Source organism: Zalophus californianus, chromosome 8, assembly GCF_009762305.2.
Source record: "Zalophus californianus isolate mZalCal1 chromosome 8, mZalCal1.pri.v2, whole genome shotgun sequence".
Lineage (NCBI taxonomy): Eukaryota > Metazoa > Chordata > Mammalia > Carnivora > Otariidae > Zalophus > Zalophus californianus.
In genome coordinates, this window is record NC_045602.1 from 128938372 (window position 1) to 128963985 (window position 25614).

The 25614-nt window shown below is 50.8% G+C and overlaps 1 protein-coding gene and 1 long non-coding RNA gene across 2 annotated transcripts; both read left to right on the forward strand.

Moving 5' to 3' along the window:
* Positions 1 to 230: 230 nt before the first annotated feature.
* LOC113937344 lies at positions 231 to 19859 on the forward strand. Its single transcript, XR_003524600.1, has 4 exons — positions 231 to 540; positions 989 to 1105; positions 1565 to 1648; positions 19726 to 19859. It is a non-coding gene; the product is annotated as an uncharacterized LOC113937344 (long non-coding RNA).
* Positions 19860 to 23381: 3522 nt separating this feature from the next.
* Positions 23382 to 25385, forward strand: CEBPB (CCAAT enhancer binding protein beta). Its single transcript, XM_027624060.2, has one exon. It carries the CDS (start codon positions 23721 to 23723, stop codon positions 24759 to 24761), a length of 1041 nt encoding a protein of 346 aa, XP_027479861.1. The 5' UTR covers positions 23382 to 23720; the 3' UTR covers positions 24762 to 25385.
* Positions 25386 to 25614: the final 229 nt, after the last annotated feature.

Here is a 25614-nt window from a genome sequence, read left to right on the forward strand (position 1 = left end):
CGCCGGGCCGGGGCCAGGGAGCCAGCGCTTGGTGGATACTTCGAACAGTGCTCCCTGGCTGGGGGCCCCCCCTGCCTGGGCTAGCCTCTCGAGCCCTACCGCGTGCAGAGGTTACGAGGACCGTGCGTCCGCCTACTGTGTGCCAGCTGGTGTTGAGCGCCCGCGAGCCTGAGCCCCAGGACCTCCTGTTCTCTAGAGGGAGAGGACAGTAAACTGATGAGAATGACCTTAAGCGTCACTGTAAGATTTGGTGAGCGCTTAGTATCCGTCAGACCCCGGGCCAAGAGCGAGTCAACAGCCTTTCATTGACTCCTAATAACCGGTGATGTTGCCTCCTCAAGAGTCCCCTCCTGACTTCTCTGCTCAGAGTTGCTCCCTCCTCCAGTCACTGTGACATCATCATGTTTGGTGTTCACAGCACTTGTCATGGGCAATGAACTTGCAGTTCATGTGTCACCCAGCAGAAAACCAGTTCCTGAGGGCCGGGACGTGCTTTGTTCGCAGCTGAATCCCCATGTCTGGATCAGCATAGGGCACATGGTAGAAACTCAGTAAACGCTTGCTGAAGTGAATTAAGGCTCAGCCCGATGCTTTCATTCAAATCCTTTGCGCATTTAATAATTGGATTGTTTGTCTTTTATTGTTGAATTGTAAGAGTTCTTTACGTGTTCTGGACACTGGACTCTTATCAGATATATGATTTGCAAATATTGTTTCTCATTTTGTTTTCACTTTTTGCATAATGTCCTTTGATGCACAAAAATGTTTTTTTAAAGAAATGTTTTTACTTTCGATGAAGTCCAGTTTTTGTGTTTTTTTCTTTCTTTGTGCCCTAGGTGTCATATTTCCTTGTTTTTTCTTTTCTTTTTTTTTTACAACTTCATGGTATTCCATTGTGTGTCACAGTGTTGGGGGATGGAGCCCCTGCTGGCTTTGCCTCAAGTCAGTATCATGTTGATCTGGATTGCTCCATTCATTTATTCATCAGATCTTTACTGAGAATTGCTGTGGGCCAGATACTGTGTGAAATGCTGATGGTACAGCAGCAAACAAGACATGTGAGGGCCCTGTCCTCAGAGTTGCAAGAGGGACAGACAAGAAACAGGTAAAAATAATTCATTTAGTTGCCTATTGGTTGTTTCCTGTCTTTAGATGTTGTAAACTTTTTATGTGATGTCAGTGTGGCCTGTGAAGGTAGATCAAGAGGACACACTCTTGAAGTGGGATCGCTGTGATAAAGGTTAAATGCCTTTGTCAGTTTGGTAGATATAGACAAACCATCATCAGGTAGGTGGATACCGGGATTAGAATCACATGCTAATATAGACTCCCACAGCTGTGTTCAAGAGTGCTTGCTCCCCACAGCCTTGCCAACAGAGTGTGGCTGTTTAAGTAGGATTAAAAATTCAGCCCTTCAGTTACACTAGCACATTTCAAGTCACCTGTGGCAGGGGGCAAGCGAACTGGACAGTACAGATGTAGAACATGTCCATCATCACAGAAAGTTCTGTGGGGCAGTTCTGGTAAAGAGTTGTGCAGTGACCTTGACTTTACATTTTAATAGGGTCTCTCTGGCTGTCCGCAAGGAATGAACTCAGGGGACCGTGCCGAGGCAGGACACCAGGAGGAGGTGACAGTGATGGCTCAGGTAGGAGCGGATGGAGGGTTAGACCGGGGTGATCGTGGATGTGGGGGAAGTGCTTGATTCTGGATGTGCTTTTGAAGGCAGAGTGGCGAGGCTTTGCTGGTCAATGAGATGGGGGGGTGAGGGAAATGGAAGTCGAGGATGACTTCCAGGTTCCTGGCCTGAGCCACTGGGAGGATGGGGGTGCTGTTGACTGAGCTGGGGGAGAACACAGTGGGAGCACGTTTGGGGAAGGGGGGAGACCAGCAGTTCTGTTTTGGGCATATTGCGTGTGAGATGCATGCTGGATGTTCCGAGCAGAGATGTCAAGTGGGTGTCGAGTTGTTTTTCTGGCCTTGAGAATGACATGCGCTTTTGGTCACCAAGTTAGAGCAAATCCAGAAAGGAGGGAAGAGGCAGAATCACACACCTAAGATGGGGATGGGTGGGCGGGGCAGAGGTCAAAGTCGGGGATGGGCAACGGAAGGAGCCCAGCCTTCGAAACTTGGAGTCTCACACCTCTGTTTCTGAGCCTATGTAGGTCCATTTTCCTTCGTTAAATGGAAAAAGAATGCTTCATAGGCTTTAGTAAGATTCACAGTGAACAGGTAGGCTACCTGGCAGGCAGGAGACACTGCAGAAATGTTCGTCGCCTCTCCTGTGTGTTACACTTGACTATGAAGGTGTTGGGATGAGATCCACACCCTCATCTGACCTTGAAGACCCTGCTGATCTGGGCCCTGCTGACTCTCCAGCCTTGTCTCCTGACATCTCCCACTGTCATCCTGCCACAGGGCCTTTGCACTCGCTGTACCTGCTTCCTGGTGAACGGTCTCCCTGGAGAGGCATGTGCCTGGCTCCTTCTCCTCCTTTAGGTCTCTCTTCTCTGGTTCCTCCTGGCTCTGAGACTCAGGCTGCAAAGCTGCCCATGATGGACACCCCCAAGGTGTCACAGTGTTGGGGGATGGAGCCCCTGCTGGCTTGCCTCAAGTTACGATCATGTTGATCTGGATTGCTCCATTCATTTATTCATCAGATCTTTACTGAGAATTGCTGTAGGCCAGATACTGTGCGAAATGCTGATGGTACAGCAGCAAAAAGATAATCTAATTTCAGGTAAGGACCAATGATGTGGAGAAGTGAAGCAGGCTGCAGAGATGGGTGGAGAATGACAGGGAGTGCTTTATCAGATGAGGAGCAGAGGTGTCAGGAAGGCCTCTCTGAGGCGGTGGCAATTAAGCAGGGACCTGAAGGAAGTGAGGATACCCAGAGAAGATGTGCAGAGGCCCTGAGGCAGGACCATACTTGGTGTGTGCTCAACGGACAGCAAGGAGGCTTATGTAGCTGGAGCAGAGGGTGAGAGGGAAAAAGGGGGAAGGTGGGATCAGAGAGGTATGAAGGAGCCAGATCATTATGCATTACTTAGGCCAAATAAATGTTGAGTTAATGCGTGAATGAAAGAGGCAAACAGAGAGCTATGGGAATGCATACGTAATGGCTACCTACCTCAGGGTAAGAAATCAGGGATGGCTTCCTGGAGGAGGAGATACCTGAGCTGACAACTGAAGTAAAGTAAGAACTGGCTGGGGCAAGGGAGTCAGGTGAGGTATGAGGGTCTTCCAGACACAGGGAATAGCATGCGCACAGACCCAGGGGTGAGAGATTGTTTTACTCAATTGAAGAAAAAAAAAAAAAACAACAATTGGCGAGGCTGGAGTATAGCAGGAGAGGAGAGTTGTAGAGAAAAGTAAGATCCATGGGGGCTTGGGCCATGCTTGGTGCCCTACATAGGACTCTGGACCTTTCCAAGGGCAGCACCAGGGTGCCCCGCAGAGCTGAAGATCCAATTGGTGCTTTGAGAAGCTCCCCCTAGCCGCTGAGAGGGGGTGGATTAGAACGGGGTGAACCTAGTGGGAAGGGCGATGAGTAAGAAGCGTCCACAGGGGTGATGGGTGAGGGGGCTGGAGGTCACGGGAGGCTGCGACAGGGGCTTGCGCCAGCGGGTTTCTTTCTCCCACCTCTTTATGCATCCTCTTCATCCATCTGAGTGCGCTTGTGCTGGGTGCACGTTTTCAGCGTCTGCTCCGAGCTGGCCCCGTGCTGTGGGCTGAGGGACCTGTGGGGAACAGAGTCTCCTTCCTGAGAGATGTTCCTTAGTGACACACAGCGCCCTGTGTTGAGCAGAATGTTGAAGATCCTGCCTCAGGCATATTTACGTAGGCTCCGCACAACACAGATTGACTGCAAAAAGGAGCTCCACTCTAATTTTCATTTTTACAATTCATGTATTCGCCCAGCAAATATTTATTGAATTACAGGGCAGGGCCTGCTCTAGGTACTAGAAACGTCACAGGAAAGAAAGAAGACAAAAATCTCTGCCTCCTGGAGTTGACACCTGGGGGGTGGGAAGGGAGATGGACAATAATCACTAAGGACTAAACCATGCTGACATGCTAGGGGGTGACGGCTGCTTTGGAAAAACAACAACAACAACAAAGCCGGGTAAGGAGGATTGGAAGCTGGGAGGATGGAGGGCAGGTTGAGGAGTTAACGAGGGTAGCCAGGGAATGCCTCACTGAGAAGGTGATAAACTAAAGATAGAAGGTGAGCAGACTAAAGGAGGGGATGGAGGGAGCCCTACGAGACTGTAGGGGAATAGTGTTCCAGATGGAGCCAAAAGCCAGTGCAAAAGCCCTGAGGTGGGAAGGAGCCTTACTAGCTTTAATGATTGACTGAATGTATGGGCTGTTAGGAAAAAGTAGACTTGGGGCCCACAGGGACCTTAAAAGTTCCAGGTCATAGCCTGGCGGAAGGACCAAGGGCGTCAGAGTTTCCTGGCTGTGAGAAGAGTCTCAGAGACAAGGGGGGGCTGCAGTGCGGTCAGGATGCCAGCTATCCCGCTACCCCTGGAGGCTCTGTGTGCCCAGCCGGGCTGCTTGCTCCCTAAGTCAGTCTGTGGGAACATCTCCTTCCCATTTCCCCTGTTCCCAGCAGGGCCTCCTACCCAGAAGGAAATGCCCCATGCTGTGCTCTGGCCTGCTCCAGGCTGTTTGCCAACACCCTGAAGGTACCTGCCTCCTGACCCTGCCACCACCACAGGGCATGGCTATGGACAGGAAGCCCTCCTTCCCTGGAGGGTCATGGCCAGACTACACTGACCAGTGGTGCATGCCTGTGCTATGGCACAACCATCCCCTAACTAAGCCTTCCTTTTTTTCTACATTTTAAAATGTTTTATTGTATGCGTGAGTCATGGGGATGGAGACATCTGCTTCTGGATGCCCATGCCCATTCCCCCTCCTTCGTGGAAACAATGCTCCGAATTTTTGGAGGAAATCTCTCTTGCCTGCTTTCTCAGCTTGTGGTTTGTATGGGATGGACTCCATTTCTTTAACATAAGCCAAGCGACTTTGTCCAGCCACCTGGGACATGGTGATTGGTTCGGAGATGGGTGTGTGACTTCAGATGGCCCAATCAGAGTGAATTTCAGGATCCTGCCATGGAATTTCATGGATCCAGGAATCCAAGCATCTTGGGACACAGATGCTTTCCCCCCATTGGATGTGAATGAGAAAGCAAGTCTCATCAGACTCTGCTGGCAGCATGAAGGGGTCATCTTTAGGGTGCATTCCCTGGAGCAGGCAGAGAGGAAAGACCAAGAGAAACCAGGTCCTTGGTGAGATCTTTGAGTGGCTGGATCAAGCCTTACCTGAAAGTGGTCCTCCCTTTCCAGTCAGACAGACATAGGTTTATGTCTCAGCCCTACCACTTGTGTGCTGTGTGACCATGGGCAAATTATTTATTCTCGCAGGATGTCAGTTTCCTAATGTGGAAAGTGGGGATAATAAGATTATGCCTGCTTTGCGAGGTCATTGTGAAGATAAGCTAATAAATACATTGTGGTTAGAAGAGTGCCTGGCAATACATTTTAGCTATTGTTATTGGCATTAAGTAAATACCCAGAGCAAACCTTACCTGAACTGTGTGTGATCGTCTTCTGGACTTTACAGTTATAGGAAACCAATACATCCTCTGTTTTTATTTTACATCTTTCTTACTTGCAGAGTGTAGGGATCAAGATCAGGGTGCGATTGGGGAGAAACGGTGGGGGACTGGTGTTTGAAAGTGGCTATTTCTGTGTGCTGGATCTTTTAAGTACACTTGCTCTTTGGCCTCATTTTACAGGAAAAAAACCTGAGGCTCAGAAAAGTTAACTTGCCCCAAGATGAGTAAGATTTCATCAGGGAGAAAAGGTGAGGGACGGTATGTTTGGCAGCAGGTGTGGCAAGATCAAGGGCCATGAGGTGTGAATGTACTCGGTGTACTATTCAGGGAACAGGAGTAATTTGGAGTCCAGGGAATAAAAGATTAAAGCCATGTTTTAAAAACTAGAATAAAACATAGGTGAGTATGACAAGATCCTTTTAAAATCGTAATTTCTAAGATAACTTTAATTTTACAGAGAAGTTGCAAGGAGCAGTAAGCTTCCGTATCTCCTTCCCTCAGATCTCCCAATCATCAACATTTTGTAACACTTGATTTGTCATTTTCTCTCTGTGTGTATAAATTTTCTGAACCATTTTGAGAGTCAGTTATAGATGCGATGTCCTTTTACCCTTAAATACTTCAGTGTGTGTTTCCTAAGAAGAAGGACATTCTCATACGTGGCCACAGGTTTGAAACAGGTTTCAAAATGAGGAAATTTAACGTTCGCAGAAGGTTATAATTTCTATTGTCCATATCCAAATACCACTAATTGCACCCATAATGACCTGAAATCTTTAGTGACTACCAAGGTCATTGTACCCCTTCCAAAGGGAAAAAATGTGTGCCTGCCCAAAGAGAAGAAAATCGTGAACATCCATACATCTGCTTAAAGCATCTGTGCTTAGACTTCCTACTTGTAGGCTCTGTATATCTCAAGTAGTGGTTTTCAACTGGGGATGCTTTTGACCCCTATGGGACATTTGACAATGTCTTGAGACATTTGTGGTTGTCACAACTTGGGGGTGGTAATATGCTATTGTCATCTCATGGGTAGAGAAGCTAGGGATGCTGCTAAATGTCCTACCATGCACAGGACAGAGAATTCTCCGACCAAAATGTCAATAGTGCTGAGGTTGAGAAACTCTGATCTGCAAGTAAACTGGGGAGAGACACCTCCCTTTGCTGCCATCGGAGCACCCTGTGGGCTTCCAGTTCACCCCAGCAATTCTATTTCTCTCCAGCTATCCTGGAAAACCCCCACGCCTATAGGCGTAGGGAGGCCCAGCCAAGGCTGTTTACGATCGCTCCGAACTGGAACTAACCCACGTGTCCTATTAGGAGGAGACTGATAAAATAAAACTGTGGAGTCACGCTGTGGTCACAGCTCTTCCCTCAGCTCTGTTTGCATTTCTGTAAAACGGGGGTGGGGGTGTGGGATTGGAAGGATGCCAGTTATCTTGGGTCCGGCTGCTACTTTATGACTTGTGGGCATAACTGCTTCTGACTCATGCACAATTGACGCATTGGGATTATGTGCTCACCAGTCTCTGGGCTTTTATTTACAGGAGGCTGCTCGGGAATGTCTCTCCACTGGAATCAAGGGCAGGGCCTCTGCTGAGTCACCTCTGGCCCCTAGGACCCCAGCTCAGGGTCTAGTTCATTGGAAAAGCAGCTGCCGTTCCTTTGGTGCCAACTATATGCTGGGCCCAGTGCTCTCACATGGCATGAGCATACTTCTTCTCTTATCTGCATGTTATAAATGAGGACACTAAGGCTCAGAGAGGTCATGACACACAGCTGGGAAAGGCAGAATTGCGATTCAACCCAAGATGAATCAAATTCCAAAGTCTGGGCTATTTCTAGTCTGCTGCGACTTCTCTTACACGTGGTAGGTGCTCACAAAAATATGGGTGGCAGAGGGTGGACAATATATTCATTGGTTATAAACCCCGAGTTTAGCAGATAACACAGCTGCCCAGCTATATTAGCAACAGACTGCTGTTCCAGCCTCTCTTGCAGCAGTATAGGACATGTGACTAATTCTGGCGAATCGAATAAGAGCGGAAGCGGCACAAAACATTCTGGTTTGTGCCCTTAAAGAGACTGACTTCTGCTTCCTTTTCTCCACTTCCCACTGGCAGGAATGTAGATGTGATGGCAGTGTTAGAGTAGCCACATTGGGCCATGAGATGGAAGCTGCCAGTTGAAGATGGATGAGTTATAAGATAGAAAGAGTCTGGGTCCCGGGGCGCCTGGGTGGCTCAGTTGGTTGAGCATCTGACTCTTGATTTCGGCTCAGGTCATGATCTCAGGGTTGTGAGATGGAGCCCCACGTTGGGCTCTGTGCTCAGCGTGGAGTCTGCTTGAGACCCTCCCTCTCCCTCTGCCCTTCCCCCCACTTGTGCTCTCTAAACAAACAAACAAATAAATAAAATCTTTTTTTTTAAAGATTTTATTTTATTTATTTATTTGAGAGAGAGAATGAGAGACAGAGAGCACGAGAGGGAAGAGGGTCGGAGGGAGAAGCAGACTCCCTGCTGAGCGGGGAGCCCGATGTGGGACTCGATCTCGGGACTCCAGGATCATGACCTGAGCCGAAGGCAGTCGCTTAACCAACTGAGCCACCCAGGCGCCCATAAATAAAATCTTTAAAAAAAAAAAAGAAGAAAGAAAGAGTCTGGGTCCCTGATACCATAAAGCCACCATCCAACCCTGGACTGCTTTCCTTCAGATTAATGTAAGAGAGGAAGATAAATGATTTTCTTGTCTAGGAAACACTTGTTATTTGAGCCATTCTTGAACAGTGTGGATCTGGTATCTCACCAGTGTAGTTGTTAAGTGAGTGAACAGATGATTGAATGACAGAAGGAACGGTCAGACACAGGTCCGTACACGTATAAAAGTGTACAGACTGCCCTGTGCTGAGGTGGGAGCATCTGACCAAGTGTAGTGGAAAAATATGTGGCCAGAAGAGCCAGTTTCAGACCTGGCCCTTGTACTAACTTGCCGTAGGCTCCTGGGTAACCCATGTGCCCTCTGTGGGCCCCACCCTCCTCAGCTGTAAACGAGGCTGAGCAAGTTCATGGAGTCTGTGCAATTTAAAGATTTTCCCTGATCTTTGCAACTCCATTTCTAGAAATCCATTCCCAGAGAAATTCTCACCTCAGAGCTCATGACCACAGGTGCTAGGATATAGCTGCACCTTGGTCTGTGGAGGAGAAACTTGGAACTATCCTTAAAGGTAATGAGATAAACAATGGCACATTAATGCTCTGGGGCGCTGACAGCGGACTGTGTCCACCAAGGATTCTCTGGTGACACATCCTGGCACAAAATGAAACTGCAGCCCAGCTTGGCAAGGCACTGGGAATTTCCAGAACCAGAGAGATTCAGGGTGGCTGTGAGCGTAGTGTGGGAAGCCACAGAGCAAGGAGAGATTTGGAAGGAAGGCACCAAGGGGAGGAGGCGGCCTGGGTTCGAATTCCAGCTTCACTACTTACTAGCTAGGTGAGCGTGGGCCGAGTTGGGACTTTTTCTGAGCCTCAGTTTCTTCTATAACATATGGACCCATGGGTCTACCTTATGGATGTCTCATGAGGATTTGATGAGAGAATTCATTCATTAGATTAGTTTTTTTTTTAATATTTATTTATTTGGGACAGAGAGAGAGCACGTGAGCATGTGGGGGGAGGGGCAGAGGGAGAGAATCTCAAGCAGATGCCCCTCCGAGTGTATAGGGCTCAAATGACTGAGCCACCCAGGCACCCCCAAATCTCATTCCTTTTTTATGGCTGAGCAATATACCACCATGTGTCTATAACTTGACTAATTTCATGGTTTCTCCCTTTGTATTAAGACTTTAATCCATGTGAAGAGTCTGCCTTTGTTTGCAGTTTTGTTCGGGGCCAGTTTCCCAACAGCATCTCCTGGACCATCTCTCCTTTCCCGGGCAGGCTCTGGTTCCATGCACTGAGGTTCTTAGACAACTGTGGTCGGCTCCAGCCCCCCTGCGTTCCCTCGTTGGCTTGCGTCTCTGTGGGCCAGCACCCCACTGTTTTTATTATACTGGCATGTGCCTTTTTCGGCCTGTAGGGGAAGTCTCCTCTTTACTATTCTTTCTTAAGGTTGCGGCTGTCCGTGCCACCCTATCAAGTCCTCAGAACACCCTGTATCAATGAGTGCAATCCTTTCTCCCACAGGACAGGTGAGAAAATAGGCTTCAGGGAGGGGACGTGACTTGATGAAGTTTGCAGAGCTGACAAAATGCAGAGCTAGGACAAAAGCAGCCCTGATCCCCAGCCCCCAGCTGCCTCTCCTATCTAAGCCCACCCGGTTTTAGCTTCAAGAAGGGGGAAAGGGCTGCAAAAGCCTACCATGCTGCTTACCTTCCAGTTTGCTCTCAGATCCCTTCCTTGTGGCAGGAAAGGAAACCACTGTGCATTTAAACAGAGAGACTTTCCAACGGGGAACTGGTGACAGGGATGGTGGAGGAGCCCAAAAGTCAAAAAAGAGGGTGTGAAAAAGCTCAGAAATTTGCATCAGAAGTCCTTGCCCCCTCTAAGCTGGAGGGAGCAAGGGAGGAGGAAATGTTACAGTAGCCCAGGGCTTGTGCCACTCAGCAAAACTGGAAACATATCTCTGGGATAGAACAGTGAACCACCATTAGTTGAGCATTTACTATGTGTCAGGATCTTCCACTGCTATTTTACGTGCATTCTATATACACAGGATGCCGCTCCTTCTGGCCTCTGCTCAGACCTCCTCAGAGACACCCTCTAATAATGCTGCCACCCACACAGATCCAACTTCTGCTTTATTTTCCTTTATAGTATTATCAATACCTGAAATTATCCCATACGCATGTTTGTCTGTTGTGTCCCCCCCACCTGCCCGGCCACTAGAGTGTCAGCCCCGTGAGGGCAGGACTCAGGGCTTGGTGTATTTTGGTGCCTGGATGAGATTCTCAATCAACCACATCACAGGTACTCGATGTTCCTCCAATAACTAATCTGGGGGCGCCTGGGTGGCTCCTTTGGTTAGGCATCTGACTCTTGGATTCGGTTCAGGTTGTGATCTCATGGGTCGTGGGATTGAGCCCCGCGTCAGGCTCTGTGCTTAGTGCAGAGTCTGCTTGAAATTCTCCCTCTCTCCCTCTCTCGCTCCCCCTGCATGCATGTGCACGTGCTCTCTTTCTCTCTCTCTAAATAAAATCTTAAAAAAAAAAAAAAGGGAAAGAGATTTTGACACATGCTACAAGGTGGAGAGATCCTGAAAGTGTAATGCTAAGGGAAATAAACCAGACACGGAAGAACAATGATAGGCAGATTCATATGGACAGAAAGTAGCATGGTGACTGCTAGAAGCTGGGGAGGGGGAGGACTGGGAGTTATTGTTTAATAGGGACAGAGTTTATGTTGGGAACGATGGAAAATTTTGGGTATTGACAGTGGTGATGGGTACAAGATACTGTGAATGTAATTAATACCACTGCATTGTACACTTACAAATGGTTAAAATGATAAATATTATATATATTTTACTCCAAAAAAGCACTCTCCCATTAGTAAAAGAATAGTCAGAAGGTCACTCTATGCCTAGAGGTGAGAAAGGACTTTTTAAATTAAGTCAGTTTCAAAAGCACAAGCATAAAGAACCTGATTCAGAAATGGTCAAGGAACCTGAATAGACATCTTCCCCCCCCTAAAAAAAAAAAACAAAAACCCTTCAGATGGCCAGTGTACACATGAAATGATGCTCAGTGTCATTAGGGAGACACAAGGGGATACCACTTCGCACCGCATAGGATGGCTCTCATAAAAAAACAGAATGGAAAATAACCCGTTCCGGTGAGCATGTGGGGACACTGGAAACTTGCTCAGTGCTGGTGGGAATGCAAAACAGGGCAGCTTGTGTGGAAAGCAGTTTGGCGCTTCCTGGGAAAGTGAAAACATAGAATTACCATATGATCCGCAATTCCACTTCTAGGTTTATCCCTAAAAGAATTGAAAATGAACTCAGATTCTCATACACCTGTTCCCAGCAGCATCATTCACCACAACCAGAAGGCGAAAACAAAGCAGATATCCGTTGACAGGTGGATGGATGCACAAAATGTGGTTTATCTGAATGATAGGATATTATTTAGCCTTAAAAAGAAGTGGAATTCTGACACAGGCTACAACATGGATGAACCTTGAAGGCATTATCCAGGGGAAGCAAGCCAGACACAAAAGGACAAATATTGTACGGTTCCACTTATTTGAGGTACCCAGAGCATCACGTCCATAGAGACAGAAAGTGGAATAGAGGTTTCCAGAGGCTGGGGCAGGAGGACGACAGAGTTTCCATTTGGGGAGATGAGAAAGTTCCAGAGATGGATGGTGGTGATGGTTGCACAACTCTGTGATTATAGTTAATGTCACTGAATTGTACCCTTAAAAACCACTAAAATGGTAAATTTTATGTTATCTGTATTTTACCACAACAAAAAAACCCCACAAATGTATAAAAGGCAAAAAACATTTTTTTTTGCATTACCCTGATAATATCAAAATTAAGGAATTCTGGCCAAAGGATACCACGGACAGAGTAAATAGGCAGGTGTCAAGAGTGTGAAGACATTGCAGTGTCTAAAATTGCCATGCTTAGAATATACAGGAAACTTGCAAATAGACAACAGCGGAAAAGACAGCATCCCCCAAGGAAAAGGGACAATGGATGTGGAGAGCAATTGACAGAAGAGGAAAACTACCAGCAAATGAAGCAGGCTCAAACTCATTAGTAATAGGATATGCGAATGAAAACAACCAGGAAATATCCCTTTACGCCTGTGGGGTTGGTAAAAATCAAAAAGCTGGACAGCACCCAGATTCTGGTTTCAAAATACCATTCTCCTGTAAAAGGAACCAGGGCTGGGTTAAGACAAGTAGAAATGGAGCCTGGAACATCTTGTCCCAGAAATAAGGGAATGCCCAGAGAATGATGGGGACATGGTGGAAAGACCCAGGAGCCAGTAAAAGGTGACTTAGACTGGCCGAATCTGGGTCACTTTGAGCATCAAAATAAGTAACGGTAGTGATGGATTTATTACCCCTCGGATAACATAAAATCCACGGGTCTCTCCTGATATAAATGAATAAACAAATAAAGTGGGAGTATGGTGATTTTAAGATATGCCCACCAATTCTTTGACTTACTGTCTTATCTCCATTCTTGTCAAGAGGTGGACTCTCATTCACTTTCGCTTGCGTGGGGGCTGGACTCAGTGATCCCATTCGGATGGGTAGAATATGGCAGAATCTATGCTGTGTCAGAGAACAAGGTCAGTAAAAGGCAGGTATTTCCTTTCTCCTTGCCATTCTCTGCCGTAACTCTCTCTAGGGGAAGACAGCTTCCGTGTCATGGGGACACTCAGGCATCCGGACAAACAGGGCCACGTGTTGGGGGACCGAGGAATCCCTTAACAGCCCTGTGAGTGAGTCATCTTGGAAGCAGGTGCCTCTGTGCTGAGCTGTCCCACACAAGTCACTAGCCACCCATGGCTGTTTAGTGCTGGCTATGGCCAGTCCAAATCGGAACATGCTGTGAGAAATACACACTGAAAAAGAGATGTCAGATACATCAATAATTTTTCATATTGAGAACGTGTTGAAATGCGATTTGAGTTCCATTGAATTAAATACAGTATATTACAAAAATGAATTTTGCCCCTATCTCTTTCTACTTTTTAAACTGTGCCTGCTGGAGAACTAAAAGTTAAGCATGTGGTTCTCATGTACGGCTCACATTATATTCCTCCTGGCTGCCGATGCCCCAGCACCTTTGAGCTTTCAGATAATGGCAGCCCCAGCTGACATCTTGACCTCCTGAGACACCCCAAGCCAGAACCTTCCAGTCAAACTCCAGATGAAAAAATGATTATTGCCTTAATCTGCTATGTTTTGGGGTCATTTATTACGTAGCAATAGACTGAGGCAGACATCATATGTGATGTTAAAACGTGAAAATCAGTGAGACTGTGAAAAGTTAGTGAACTTTGGAGGATTAACAAAATAGTTAGGTGGTTTAAAAATATCTCCCCACAAGCTACTTCGCATTATAAAGAGAAAATACAGTAACTTCACAGCGGTGAGACCTGGCTGACATCATCTTGACCACGTGATCAATATTGACATCACTAGTAAGGGGTCAATGGCTCTTGGGTGTCTCCCGATGGCAAGCACTGAGGAGGACAAACATACCACCACTTGGGCGGTTCCTGACAAAGGTGCAGAGCCTGAGTCTAACCATGAGTAACTTCAGACAGAGCCATAGGAGGGACATTCTGCAAAATAACCAGTCTGTCCTCTTCAAAAGTGTCAAGGTCATGAATAAGAAAGACTGAGGAATCGTTCCCAATTAAGAAAGCCAGGACAACTAAATACTGTGAGTGCAGACCCCAGCACACCTCACCCCTAAACACTTCAGCGTGCCTATCATCAGCTAGAGTTCAATCTTTGTTTCTGTCTTGAAAACATATGCAGTGAAATGCACAAATCTTAGGTGTACTTTTGATTATTTTTGGTAAGTGCATCTACCTGTGTTGCCCAAACTCTTTCCAAGATAGAGAACATTAAGTGGGTTTGAATCGAGTCCCTCAGAGAGAAATGTTCAAGTCCTGACTCTTGGTAATTGTGAATGTGACCTGATTTGGAAATAGGGTCTTGCAGATGTAACCGAGTTAAGATAAGATCATCCAGGACTAGGGTGGACCCTAAATCTAATGACTGGCGTCTTTATGAGAGAAAGGAGAAGGAGATTTGGACACGGGCACACATAGGGGGAAGAAGGCCATGCAGAGACAGACACAGAGATTGGAGGGATGCAGCGTCAAGCCCAGGAATGCCAAGAATTGCTGGTAACCACCATTAGTTGGAAGAGGCAAGGAAGGATTCTTCCCCAGAGCCTTCAGAAGGAGCGTGGCCCTGATTTCAGACTTCAGACTTGGAACATGTTGTTTTAACCCACATAGTTCGTGGTGGCGTTTTATCATGGCAGCCCTAGGAAACTAATACAGAACATTACCATCACCCCAGAAAGTACCCTCGTGTTTCCCCATTCGAGCCTGCCCATCCCCCAGTTTGAGGCAGCCACTGTTCTGCTGTTTCCTGCCATAGATGAATTTTGCCTATTTTTCTAAAGCTTCATATACAAGGAAGCATGCAGGGCATATTCTTTTGTGTCTGGTGTCTTTCACTCCGTGCACAATTTCGTAGGTGGTTCCAGCTTGTTTGCATCTACCAGTAGCTGGTTTGCCTCTGATTAAAGTCAGTTTGCTTGAGGGGGAGGCAAATTTTGAAGTTGGGGAGGGGAATGGGCAACTTATCTTCAAAGCTGGCCTTGGGGCCCCCTGTCCTGGCCTCTGTGACCTCTCAGCTTTCCAACCTGTGGGGGCTTTCCCAGCTTAGACAGGCACTGGGGAGGTTGGAGGCCGGGCTCTCCTGCCACCTGGTGGCGATTTTGGATAGTGCACCCACAGATGCCTGGCAAAGGCCTAGTTGGGTGAGGAGATTGTGGGTCAGGCAAGTGGTTGGGCCCCCAAATCACTGAGCACCTACTCAGCACCTGCATCATTTCACTGTGTGTGTGTGTGTGTACGTGACCTAGATTAGGCTGACCTTAAGGGGCTGCTGGGAGAGGCCGATTACCCGAAACTAACTCCAGTAGGGGCAGAATGAGATTCTAGAGGCACAAACTGTGGGGAGTGCAGAGGAAACAGGGAGTCATTTGCCTTGGGCGCTCAGGGCAAGTTTCTCCAGGCATCGTCTCAGCTGCAGGTGGAAGGGAAGGGTGTTGAAGTAGAGGGAACAGCACAAGCAAAAGTGTGGAGACAGGACCAGGCAATGTATGACTTTCTAAACTCAAACAGATAATAAGGTAACACATATCCGTCGTGAACGTTTTAAAGTTAGAAAAAAAAAATGTAGGTCCTCCTCCCACTTCCCACGTCAGTCCCCAGCCCTCTTCCCGTGGAAGACTCACTTTAGTGGCTCCCGCCAGTAGGATGAATGGTGGTGTCGGTTTTGGACTTAAGCCTAAAGAAGGCCTCGCATTTTTCATGTTTGCGCTCCGGGGAAGCCAGCTGCCGTACGAGAGGTGTGGTTACTGCGCTGGGAGGACCACGTGGGGAGGGAGAGACTACATAGTGGGGAACCGCAGGACCGAGGACGAAGCGGGCAGACATATGCTCCAGCTGACCATCAACCCATCGGGCCATCTGGCTGAGACGTCACACACGGGGGTAAAGGAGCCAGCTCGGACGTTCCAGCCGGCAGCCAGCACCGGGCAGAGACAAGTTGCCCAGATTTCTGATCCACAGGATTGGGAGCAAACCAAATGGCAGTTGTATTAGGCCACTAAGTTCTGGGGTGGGTCATCACACAACATATTCAGAGCACCCCGGGCCCTAGGCTGCCCCTGGTCGCCGGTTTCTTGTGGCCCTTTCATTGGGAGAAACCTTCTGAAACACACACATGAGTGAAGTCCTGCATCTCCTCTCAGTTCTGTGGGGGTTTGCACACCACACATTCTGGCCTGCACTTGGCTTTTTCCTCTTAATGATAGATCTTGGCTCCAGATGTGTGTTGTTCAGTACGGTACCCACTAAGCACAGGAGGCTATTTACATTTAACTTAAATGGAATAAAATACAAAATTCATTTCCTCCATCACACTAGCCTCAATTGCTTACTGGCCATGGGTGGCTAGTAGGTCCCATATGACACAGCACAGATGTCGAACATCGCCATCATCCCAGAAAGTTCTATGGGACGGTGTGGGTCTAGATCCTCTCCCTCAGCCTCTTCTTCATCCCTCATTCTCAGCAGCGGCATAGTATTCCCCGGTGATGGTAGCCACTGATGCTGTCCACAGGCTCCTGCTATTGCCATGTCCATTTTTCTTTGTGCAGCTGTATCTTTGTAGTATAAATGCCCAGCATTTCTGGGCTCAATGATGTTTCTGGGCCAAACTACAACTAGAGGTTCTACCACTTCACACGGCCACTAGAAGTTTGTAAGAGTGTTTGCCTTCCCGCACCATGGGCACCTCTCCGTGTTGACATAATGAAGATCTGCCTTGTCCTTTTTTTTTTCTTTTAAAGATTTTATTTATTTATTTGACAAAGAGAGAGAGAGAGAGAGAGCACAAGCAGGGGGAGTGGCAGGCAGAGGCAGAGGGAGAAACAGACTCCCCGAAGAGCAGGGGGAGCCCGATGTGGGACTTGATCCCAGGACCCTGGGATCATGACCTGAGCTGAAGGCAGTTGCTTAACCACTGAGCCACCCAGGCGCCCCCCCCCCTTTTTTAAATTGTAAAATTCAGATAACATGAAATTTACCATCTTATTTGTAAATGTACAGTTCATTACGTATATTCATACTGTACTACAGCCATCACCACCATCCGTCTCCAGAAGCTTCTCATCATCCCAGATGGAAACTCTGTCCCCATTAAACAGCTCCCCACTCCCTTCTCCCCTGGCCCCTGGCATCCACCATGTTACTTTCTGTCTTTGTGAATTTGACTGCTCTTGGGACCTCATCTAAGTGGAATCATATGGTATTTGTCCTTTTGTGCGTGGTTTATTTCACTTAGTATCGCATCCTCAAGGCTCATCCATGTTGTGGTATATCTGAATTTCCTTCCCTTTAAAGGCTGAATAATTGTCGTATGTATAGACCATATTTTGTTTATCCATTTATACATCGATGGACACTTGGGTTGCTTCCACATTTTTGGCCCTTGTGAATAATGCTGCTGTGAGCATGGGTGTGAATGTGTAACGTCAAAACCCTGCTTTCAGTTCTTTTGGGTATACAGCTAGAAGTGGAATTACCGGATCATATGGTAGTTCATATTTTTAATTTTTTGAGGAACTGCCATACTGTTTCCCAACAGTGGCTGCACCAGTTTGCATTCCCACCAACATTTTCTCTGTATCTTCACCAACACTTATTTCCTATTTTTCTTGAGAGTAGCCATCCTAGTGGGTGTGGGGTGGTCTCTCATGGTGGTTTGGATTTGTATCTCCCTAACGATCAGTGACTGAGCATCTTTTCACGTGCTTATTAGCCATTCACATACCTTCTTTGGAGAAATGTCTATTCAAGTCCTTCCCCTATTTTTAATTGTGTTGTTTCTCTGTTGTTGAGTTGTGGGAGTTCCTTACATGTTCTGGATATTAACGTATCAGATACATGATTTACAAGTATTTTCTCCCATTCCTTAGGGCTGACTTTCCACTCTCTTGATTTTTCCCTTGGCTGCACAGAAGTTTTTAATTTTGACATCACCTGATTTATCTACTTCTTTCTTTTGGGGGCTGGTGCTTCTGGTAGTCACATACCTCATCCCTTTAAATGGCTACGGAGCGGTCCATATGAAGTGTGGCTGTCTTATAACTGGATCTATCAGCAAATCCTGAAAGTTCTACTTTCAAAACAGATTCAGAATCTGACCCCTTCTCTCACCACCTCCACGGCCACCCTGCTGCTGGAGTCTCCCATCAGCTGCTTGCATGGACTGCGGTTACCTTCTCCCTGGGCTCCTCGCTTCCCCTTGGCTGCTAGTAGCGTCCACCCTCCTCGACTTGCAGCCAGAGGGATTCCGTTCGAACCCAAGTCAGATCCTGTTCCTCTTCTGCTCAGAACTCTCCATGGCTCCCAGCTAACGTGGAGTAAAAGCCAAAGTCTATTCAGTGCCCCACAAAGCCCTGGGGGATATGGCCCCGACTATTTCTTGGTTTCTTTTTTTAAAAAAATATTTATTTATTTGAGAGATAGAGACCACAAGTAGGGGGAGGGGCAGAGGGAGAGGGACAAGCAGACTTCTGCTGAGCGGGGAGCCCAATGCATGGGCTCCAAGATCATGACCCGGGACCCAAGATCATGCCCTGAACCGAAGTCAGACGCTTAACTGACTGAGCCATCCAGGCACCCCTGGCCCTCATGATTTCTGAAATAATTTCCTCCTACTGTCCACCTACTCCACCCACAGCAACTGCACGGGCCAGGCATGCTCCTACGTGAGGACCTTTGCACCTACCGTTCCCCCTTCCTCTGACCACTCTAGTCTAAAGTCAAAAATCCACGCCAGCCCCCCACGCCCTCTCCCGCATTCCTCATTCCCCTCCTCTGCTGTATTTTTCTCCAGGGTGTTTACCGGGATCTAACACAATGTATACGTTACTCATTTATCTTGTTTCTTGTTTGTCTTCTCCAAGGAGAATGTCAACAGGCATCACTCTGTCTTGTTCGTGAATATGTTTCTATAGCATGAGCCACCATAGATGCCAAAAACTATTTGATGAATGACTAAGTGAAAATGAGCACCTTTTGTCTGTAGACATTGGTTCGTTGGACATTTTTATTTCTTTCAGTAGCCTCTCCTGTCCTGTGAATATCTCTCATAGCCATAGTGCCCACCTCTGTATCCCGAAGCAAGAGGATTCACTTAAATCACTCTTGCATTCCCAGAGCCCACCACATGGTGGCAGCATATGAACAGACAAGTTTCATGAGCCAGCCCTGAGCATCTCCCAGGACTCCAAAACCCTGGATCCCAGGATATTTGGCTTGGCAGCTCTCAGGGATCTAATTTCAGCCCCAGTTGGTAGATGGGGAAAGTGAAGCTTTAAAGAGGAGGCGTAGTGGGGAAAATCTTGGAATCAGGGACCTGGCTTTTCAGTCTGGCTCTTTTACTGGTTCCCTGTGATCTAGGGGAAGGTCCTAACCCTCTCTGGACCTGTTTCCCATTAGCCTACTTTGTGAGGCTTCCATGACTTACCAGGGTCAGGCCCTCTGGGGGGACTAAGGGGATGCATTCCCATGTGTCACAGTGGGCCAGTGGGAGGGGAACTGCTGGCTCAGAATGCCCCAAGACAGAGGGGTATTATTATCCCGTTCTGTAGACCAGGGCCTGAGGTCTAGAGGACACACTGGAGTGTCCCAGCCAGGAGGGTACAGAACAGGAACCAAAGCCCGCCCCCTGCAGGCCCCCCATTCCAGATCCACTAGAGACCGGCTCCATGGACCATCTCTGATGGTTCCTCTTTCAGCCTTTTGTTTCTACCTGCAGGCTGATTTCTACCTCCTGCGAACACTTTTGACCATTCTCCATCAAAGGAGCGACATTGGGGCCCCCTTTGGGCAAGTTGCCTCGGTTTTCTGCTCCTGAAAATGGGGCCAAGGAGAAGCTGCAGAGGCTGGGAGAAGGGATTTTTTGAAAGCAGTTTGGGGGCAGAGGACGGTGTGCATCCGGGTAGGAAAGAGCCTGTTCCTCCACAGCCCCCGCCTGGTTCCTGCCCACACTTACAGCCACAGAGGCCCAGCCCACGGATTCTGGTTTTAAAAGAGAAGCTGAAAATTGGAATTTTGATGTGAAGTCTCCTGATTTTTAAATGTTGGCAATAAGTTCATTAGGGAAAAAAACCACACACACAACAAAGCAAAATGCCAGGGGGTCACACTGAACACATCTGCGGGTTGGATTTGACTCCTGGCTGCCTTGTTTGAGACCCTTCCTCACCCCAGGCTCTGACAGACACCTAGGGGGGGACGGTAGCCGGTAGGGGGCATTGTGGGTGGTGTCAGGTGGAACCCGGCTTCTGGGCTCTCCCTGGTGCAGGACCACGGGGCGTGCTGGTAGCCTCTGAGCCCTAGTCGTTGCGGGCCCATCAGACCCTCGTTGGAGGGGAGGCTGAGCGTTCATGGTGCAGCAGTAGGCAGGGCCTGTTGAGCAATGAGGCTTGTAAACACAAGGGCTTACGTCACCCAAGCACGCAGCCTCTGGGGGCACCTGGGGTGGCGGCAGATTTCTCCGTCAGGCCAGCGTGGGGAATCTTGAGCAGGGAAGCAAAAGGCTCAGTGTCTGGTGGGTGAAGTCCATCCTGGGGCCAGCAGAACAAGACCCTGATGGGGTGAGTCTGGTCCTTGGGGGCTGGTCACCAGGATCGGGTTGCCCCTCGACTCACTGTGTGACCCCGGGGCACCGTCCTCTGGAACTCAGTTCTTCCGTTCAGAAAATGGGGTTCACATAACCCAGACCCGTTATGACTTATTACCAGCCCAAAGGGGGAAGGTGAGCCTGGAAAGACTAGTCCTTTCCACCCCTTAAATGTGACCTTGGCCTCAGTTTCCTCATTTGTAAAGTGGAGATAATGGGATCTGTTTCCTACAAGTTATCAAGAGGATTAAATGAGTTAATACACGTGGAGAGCTTAAAATGTGGTTCAGAGAGGGTGGAAGACGTGCTTGAGGACACACAGCAAATCCTCTAATTCGCTTCAGACCCCCCAGGTCTCACTGCAATCTCCTCAGAACCCTGATAGGTGTGTGTGTGTGTGCATGTGCATGCTTGCATGTGGGGGGGGGGCGTGCGCACGTGCATGCTTGCATGTGGGGGGGCGCGTGCACGTGCATGCTTGCATGTGGGGGGCGCACGCGCACGTGCATGCGTGCATGTGGGGGGGCGCGTGCACGTGCATGCTTGCATGTGGTTGGGGGGCGGGCTGCTGAGGCTCAGAGAGGGATGCCATCCTGCCTGGGGTGACCTCACTTTCTCCGCCTCCTCCATACATTGAGCATCTTCCCTGTGTCAGGCACTGTTCTAGGCACTGGGGCACAGCAATGAACAAAACAAGAATCCCTGCCCTGGTGGGGGTGACATGGGGAGGGGGCAGTGGGGACAGAAAACCACATGCATAGGGGAGGTAATTTTGATTGTAAAGAGAATACGGGAATGTGAAAGAAGCGACTGAGGATCTGGGACTTCCAACGGGGAGGTTAGGGAGGGCTTCTTGGAGGTCACCTTTGGGCTGAGCCCTGAGGAGTTGCCTTGGGCAGAGCTAGGGGACCAGTGTTCTTGGTGAGAGGGAACAGCAGATGCATTCACCACTGGTAACTTTTGATCATGCCCAGCCGAGGAGGCCCAGTATTTGTGGGCCAGCCCTCGTAGAACGGGCAGTTTTTTGGGGAGGGTGGGGGGAGACTGAGGTAGACTGGACAAGTAGGGTAATGGTAGCTGGTGACAGGCTGGTAAGGAAATTCACTCGCAGGTGGGGCCAGGAGGGCCTCTTGGAGGTGGTGTGAGTGTCCCACTTTGCTGAGCTCTGAGCGTCCTACTTTGCAGCTTGGAAGGCCTGGCTGAGTGGCCCTGGGGCCTCAGATCTCTCCATGGCCCAGCGGCTGCTGGGAAGGCCCGGAAAGCCAGCAGGCCGGGTCAGTGTTTCATCCTGTTCTTCCCTGCTCCCCTCCACCCCCAAGGGCGCTTGGAGATGTCATTTCTCCAGCTCTCTGGGGCGGAGGTCACCCCAGCTCAGCAGATAACACTGAAGGTTGAGCAATGCCTCCCTGCCCGCCAGGGCCAGGGCCGGGGTCAGTGGGCCGGGGGTTATCCCCAGGCAGGCTGGGAGCTCCTGCCTGGGCGGCCTGGACCAGGAGTGGCAGAGGGGTGGGCCCAAGGATCTGCCCAAATGGCCTGGGAATGGGGCTGGAGAGGGCAAGGGGCCCCTTGAGCCTACACAGCCCACTGTTCCAATCCAGGATGGGCCATGGCCTGTTTTCCCATCTGTGTACCAGGAGTAGCAGAAACATCCTCCTGCCGGGGTGGAAAAGGGAACCCTGGGTCCAGCCCCACCCTCAATACAAAGTGGGGACTTGGTAACAATGGGGGAAGTCCCTTCTCCTCCTGCATAGCTCTCAGTGTCATCCCCACCCCAGCCTCAGAAAAAGGGTTTTGGCCTCAGGTTGGCAAATAGGTCTTAGGGTGCCCTGACAAGAACTCTTCTTTTGAGACTACTGGGGGACATGAAGCCGTGTGACCTTGGGTGTCTTATGCCCGCCGCCCCTCCCCCCCCCCCCCGGGTTCTTTGTACCCTGTGTAGGGGATGGTTTCTTTCTGTTGTGCCTCCCAGAGTGGACTTAAAAATGAAGCCTTATGTTTGGGAGTCTGGTGGAGACAGTATTACAGTTAATGATAACTGTAACGGCACCTTCATGGCTGGAGCTTGGAGAAGTAAAGTGACTCGCCCAAGGTCGCATAATGTGGTAGAGTCTAGCACCCCCGCCCCCTTCCACCTCCCTGGGCCCAGGTCAGGGTCGGGTGGGGCCAGAGAAGACCCAGGTGTGGTCTAAGGGGGCGGGCAGGTCCGGTGGGCGGGGCTAGAGGAGGAGCGCAGTCGCCGCCCCAGAGGCCCGGGTGGAGTGCTCCCTTGAACTGACCTCCATCCCTCCCCCGCCGACTGGGGTCCTTGTATTGGACGTGGCTTTACGAGCGGAGTCTCCACCAGCGTGGAATCCCCTCCTTCCGAGAGCTGGGGATGGGGGCAAGTTTGGGGGCGGAGCCGCGCCCGGAGAAGGGCCGTGGAGACCGGTCACCTCTCCAGGAGCCAGAGCCGAGGACTGGGGTCTCCGGCACGGGGAGCGCCTACTCTGTGGGGCGTCCGGGCTGGGCGCCGCCGATCCTGAAGCCACCGCCTCCTCCAGCAGGGGGCGGGCGGCGGCCGTGTTTTGGGTGGGGGAAGGCGATCGCGTTGCCCCCTCCCCGGATTCCACCCCCTTCCAGTACAGCCTCCAGCCCAGAGGGGGCGGTCCGGGGGCGGGGTCGCGCCTCCCCTTCTCGCTCCCAATCCCGGGGCCGCCGGGTGGGGGTGGGCAGGGGGCGTAAGGCCGCCCCCCGCGACCCGCGGACCCCCGAGGGCGCACTCCTGGTCTCGGGTCTGGCCGCCGTGCCCCGCCGACGCCCTCCCGGGGGTCTCGGGCCGCCACACCGCGTCCCGGCGGCGGCGGGAGGGGCCGGGGCGGCTGCCAGCGTGACGCAGCCGTTGCCATGGGCCGCCTTTATAAATAACCGGGCTCAGGAGAAACTTTAGCGAGTCAGAGCCGCGCACGGGACCGGGAAGAGGACCCACGCGAGGGTCCAGCCGTCAGCCCCCGCACTAGTAGCGGCCACCCCGGCGGCAGCGGCAGCAGCAGCAGCGACACAGCGGCGACAGTCCGGAGCCAGGAGGCCGCGCCACCTGCGGGCCGGCCGGAGCGGGCAGCCCCAGGCCCCCTCCCCGGGCACCCGCGTTCATGCAACGCCTGGTGGCCTGGGACCCAGCATGTCTGCCCCTGCCGCCGCCGCCTGCCTTTAAATCCATGGAAGTGGCCAACTTCTACTACGAGGCGGACTGCTTGGCTGCTGCGTACGCCGGCAAGGCGGCCCCCGCGGCGCCCCCCGCGGCCAGACCCGGGCCGCGCCCCCCCGCCGGCGAGCTGGGTAGCATCGGCGACCACGAGCGCGCCATCGACTTCAGCCCGTACCTGGAGCCGCTGGGCGCGCCGCAGGCCCCGGCGCCGGCCACAGCCACGGACACCTTTGAAGCGGCTCCGCCCGCGCCCGCCCCCGCGCCCGCCTCCTCCGGGCAGCACCACGACTTCCTCTCCGACCTCTTCTCCGACGACTACGGGGGCAAGAACTGCAAGAAGGCGTCGGAGTACGGCTACGTGAGCCTGGGGCGCCTGGGGGCCGCTAAGGGCGCGCTGCACCCCGGCTGCTTCGCGCCCCTGCACCCGCCGCCCCCGCCGCCGCCGCCGCAGCCCGCCGAGCTGAAGGCGGAGCCGGGCTTCGAGCCCGCGGACTGCAAGCGGAAGGAGGAGGCCGGAGCGCCGGGCGGCGGTGCCGCAGGCATGGCGGCTGGCTTCCCGTACGCGCTGCGCGCCTACCTCGGCTACCAGGCGGTGCCGAGCGGCAGCAGCGGAAGCCTGTCCACGTCCTCGTCGTCCAGCCCGCCCGGCACGCCGAGCCCCGCCGACGCCAAGGCGCCCCCGGCCGCCTGCTATGCGGGGGCGGCGCCGGCGCCCTCGCAGGTCAAGAGCAAGGCCAAGAAGACGGTGGACAAGCACAGCGACGAGTACAAGATCCGGCGCGAGCGCAACAACATCGCGGTGCGCAAGAGCCGCGACAAGGCCAAGATGCGTAACCTGGAGACGCAGCACAAGGTCCTGGAGCTCACGGCCGAGAACGAGCGGCTCCAGAAGAAGGTGGAGCAGCTGTCGCGCGAGCTCAGCACCCTGCGGAACTTGTTCAAGCAGCTGCCCGAGCCCCTGCTCGCCTCCTCCGGCCACTGCTAGCGCGGCCCCCGCGCGCGTCCCCCTGCCGGCCGGCCTCCGCGCTGCTGGGCGCGCCGCGGCCGCGGAGACTCCGGGAAGCGCCCGCGCTCCCGCCCCCGCCCCTGGTGGCGCCGGCAAAACTTTGGCACTGGGGCACTTGGCAGCGCGGGGAGCTCGTCGGTAATTTTAATATTTTATTATATATATCTATATCTATATTTTTGTCCAAACCAACCGCACATGCAAATGGGGCGCCCGCCCGTGGTGTTATTTAAAGAAGAAATGTCTATGTGTACAGATGAATGATAAACTCTCTGCGTCTCCCTCTGCCTCCTGTGCAGGCGCCGGCGGGCGGGCCGGTTTCGAAGTTGATGCAATCGGTTTAAACATGGCTGAACGCGTGTGTACACGGGACTGACGCAACCCACGTGTAACTGTCAGCCGGGCCCTGAGTAATCGCTTAAAGATGTTCCTACGGGGTTGTTGCTGTTGCTGTTGTGTTGTTGTTGTTTTTTGGTCTTTTTTTTTTTGTATTATAAAAAATTATCTATTTCTATGAGAAAAGAGGCGTCTGTATATTTGGAAATCTTTTCCGTTTCAAGCATTAAGAACACTTTTAATAAACTTTTTTTTTTTTTGAGAATGGTTAAAAGCCTTTTGGGGGCAGTAGTTGGCTTTTGATTTTTTTTCTTTATTTTTGGTTTATATGATTTTATATTGCTTTCCTGGTGTGGGGGGGTTGTTGTGTGTTGGGGGGGTTCTATTATTTTTGGCTTTTTTGGTGGTTGGGTGGGGTGTTAACAGCTGTTTCTTTCTTTTTTCCCCCCCCCCTCCTCTGCTACTCCCTCCAGGGTCTGTGCTTGGAGATGGGGGT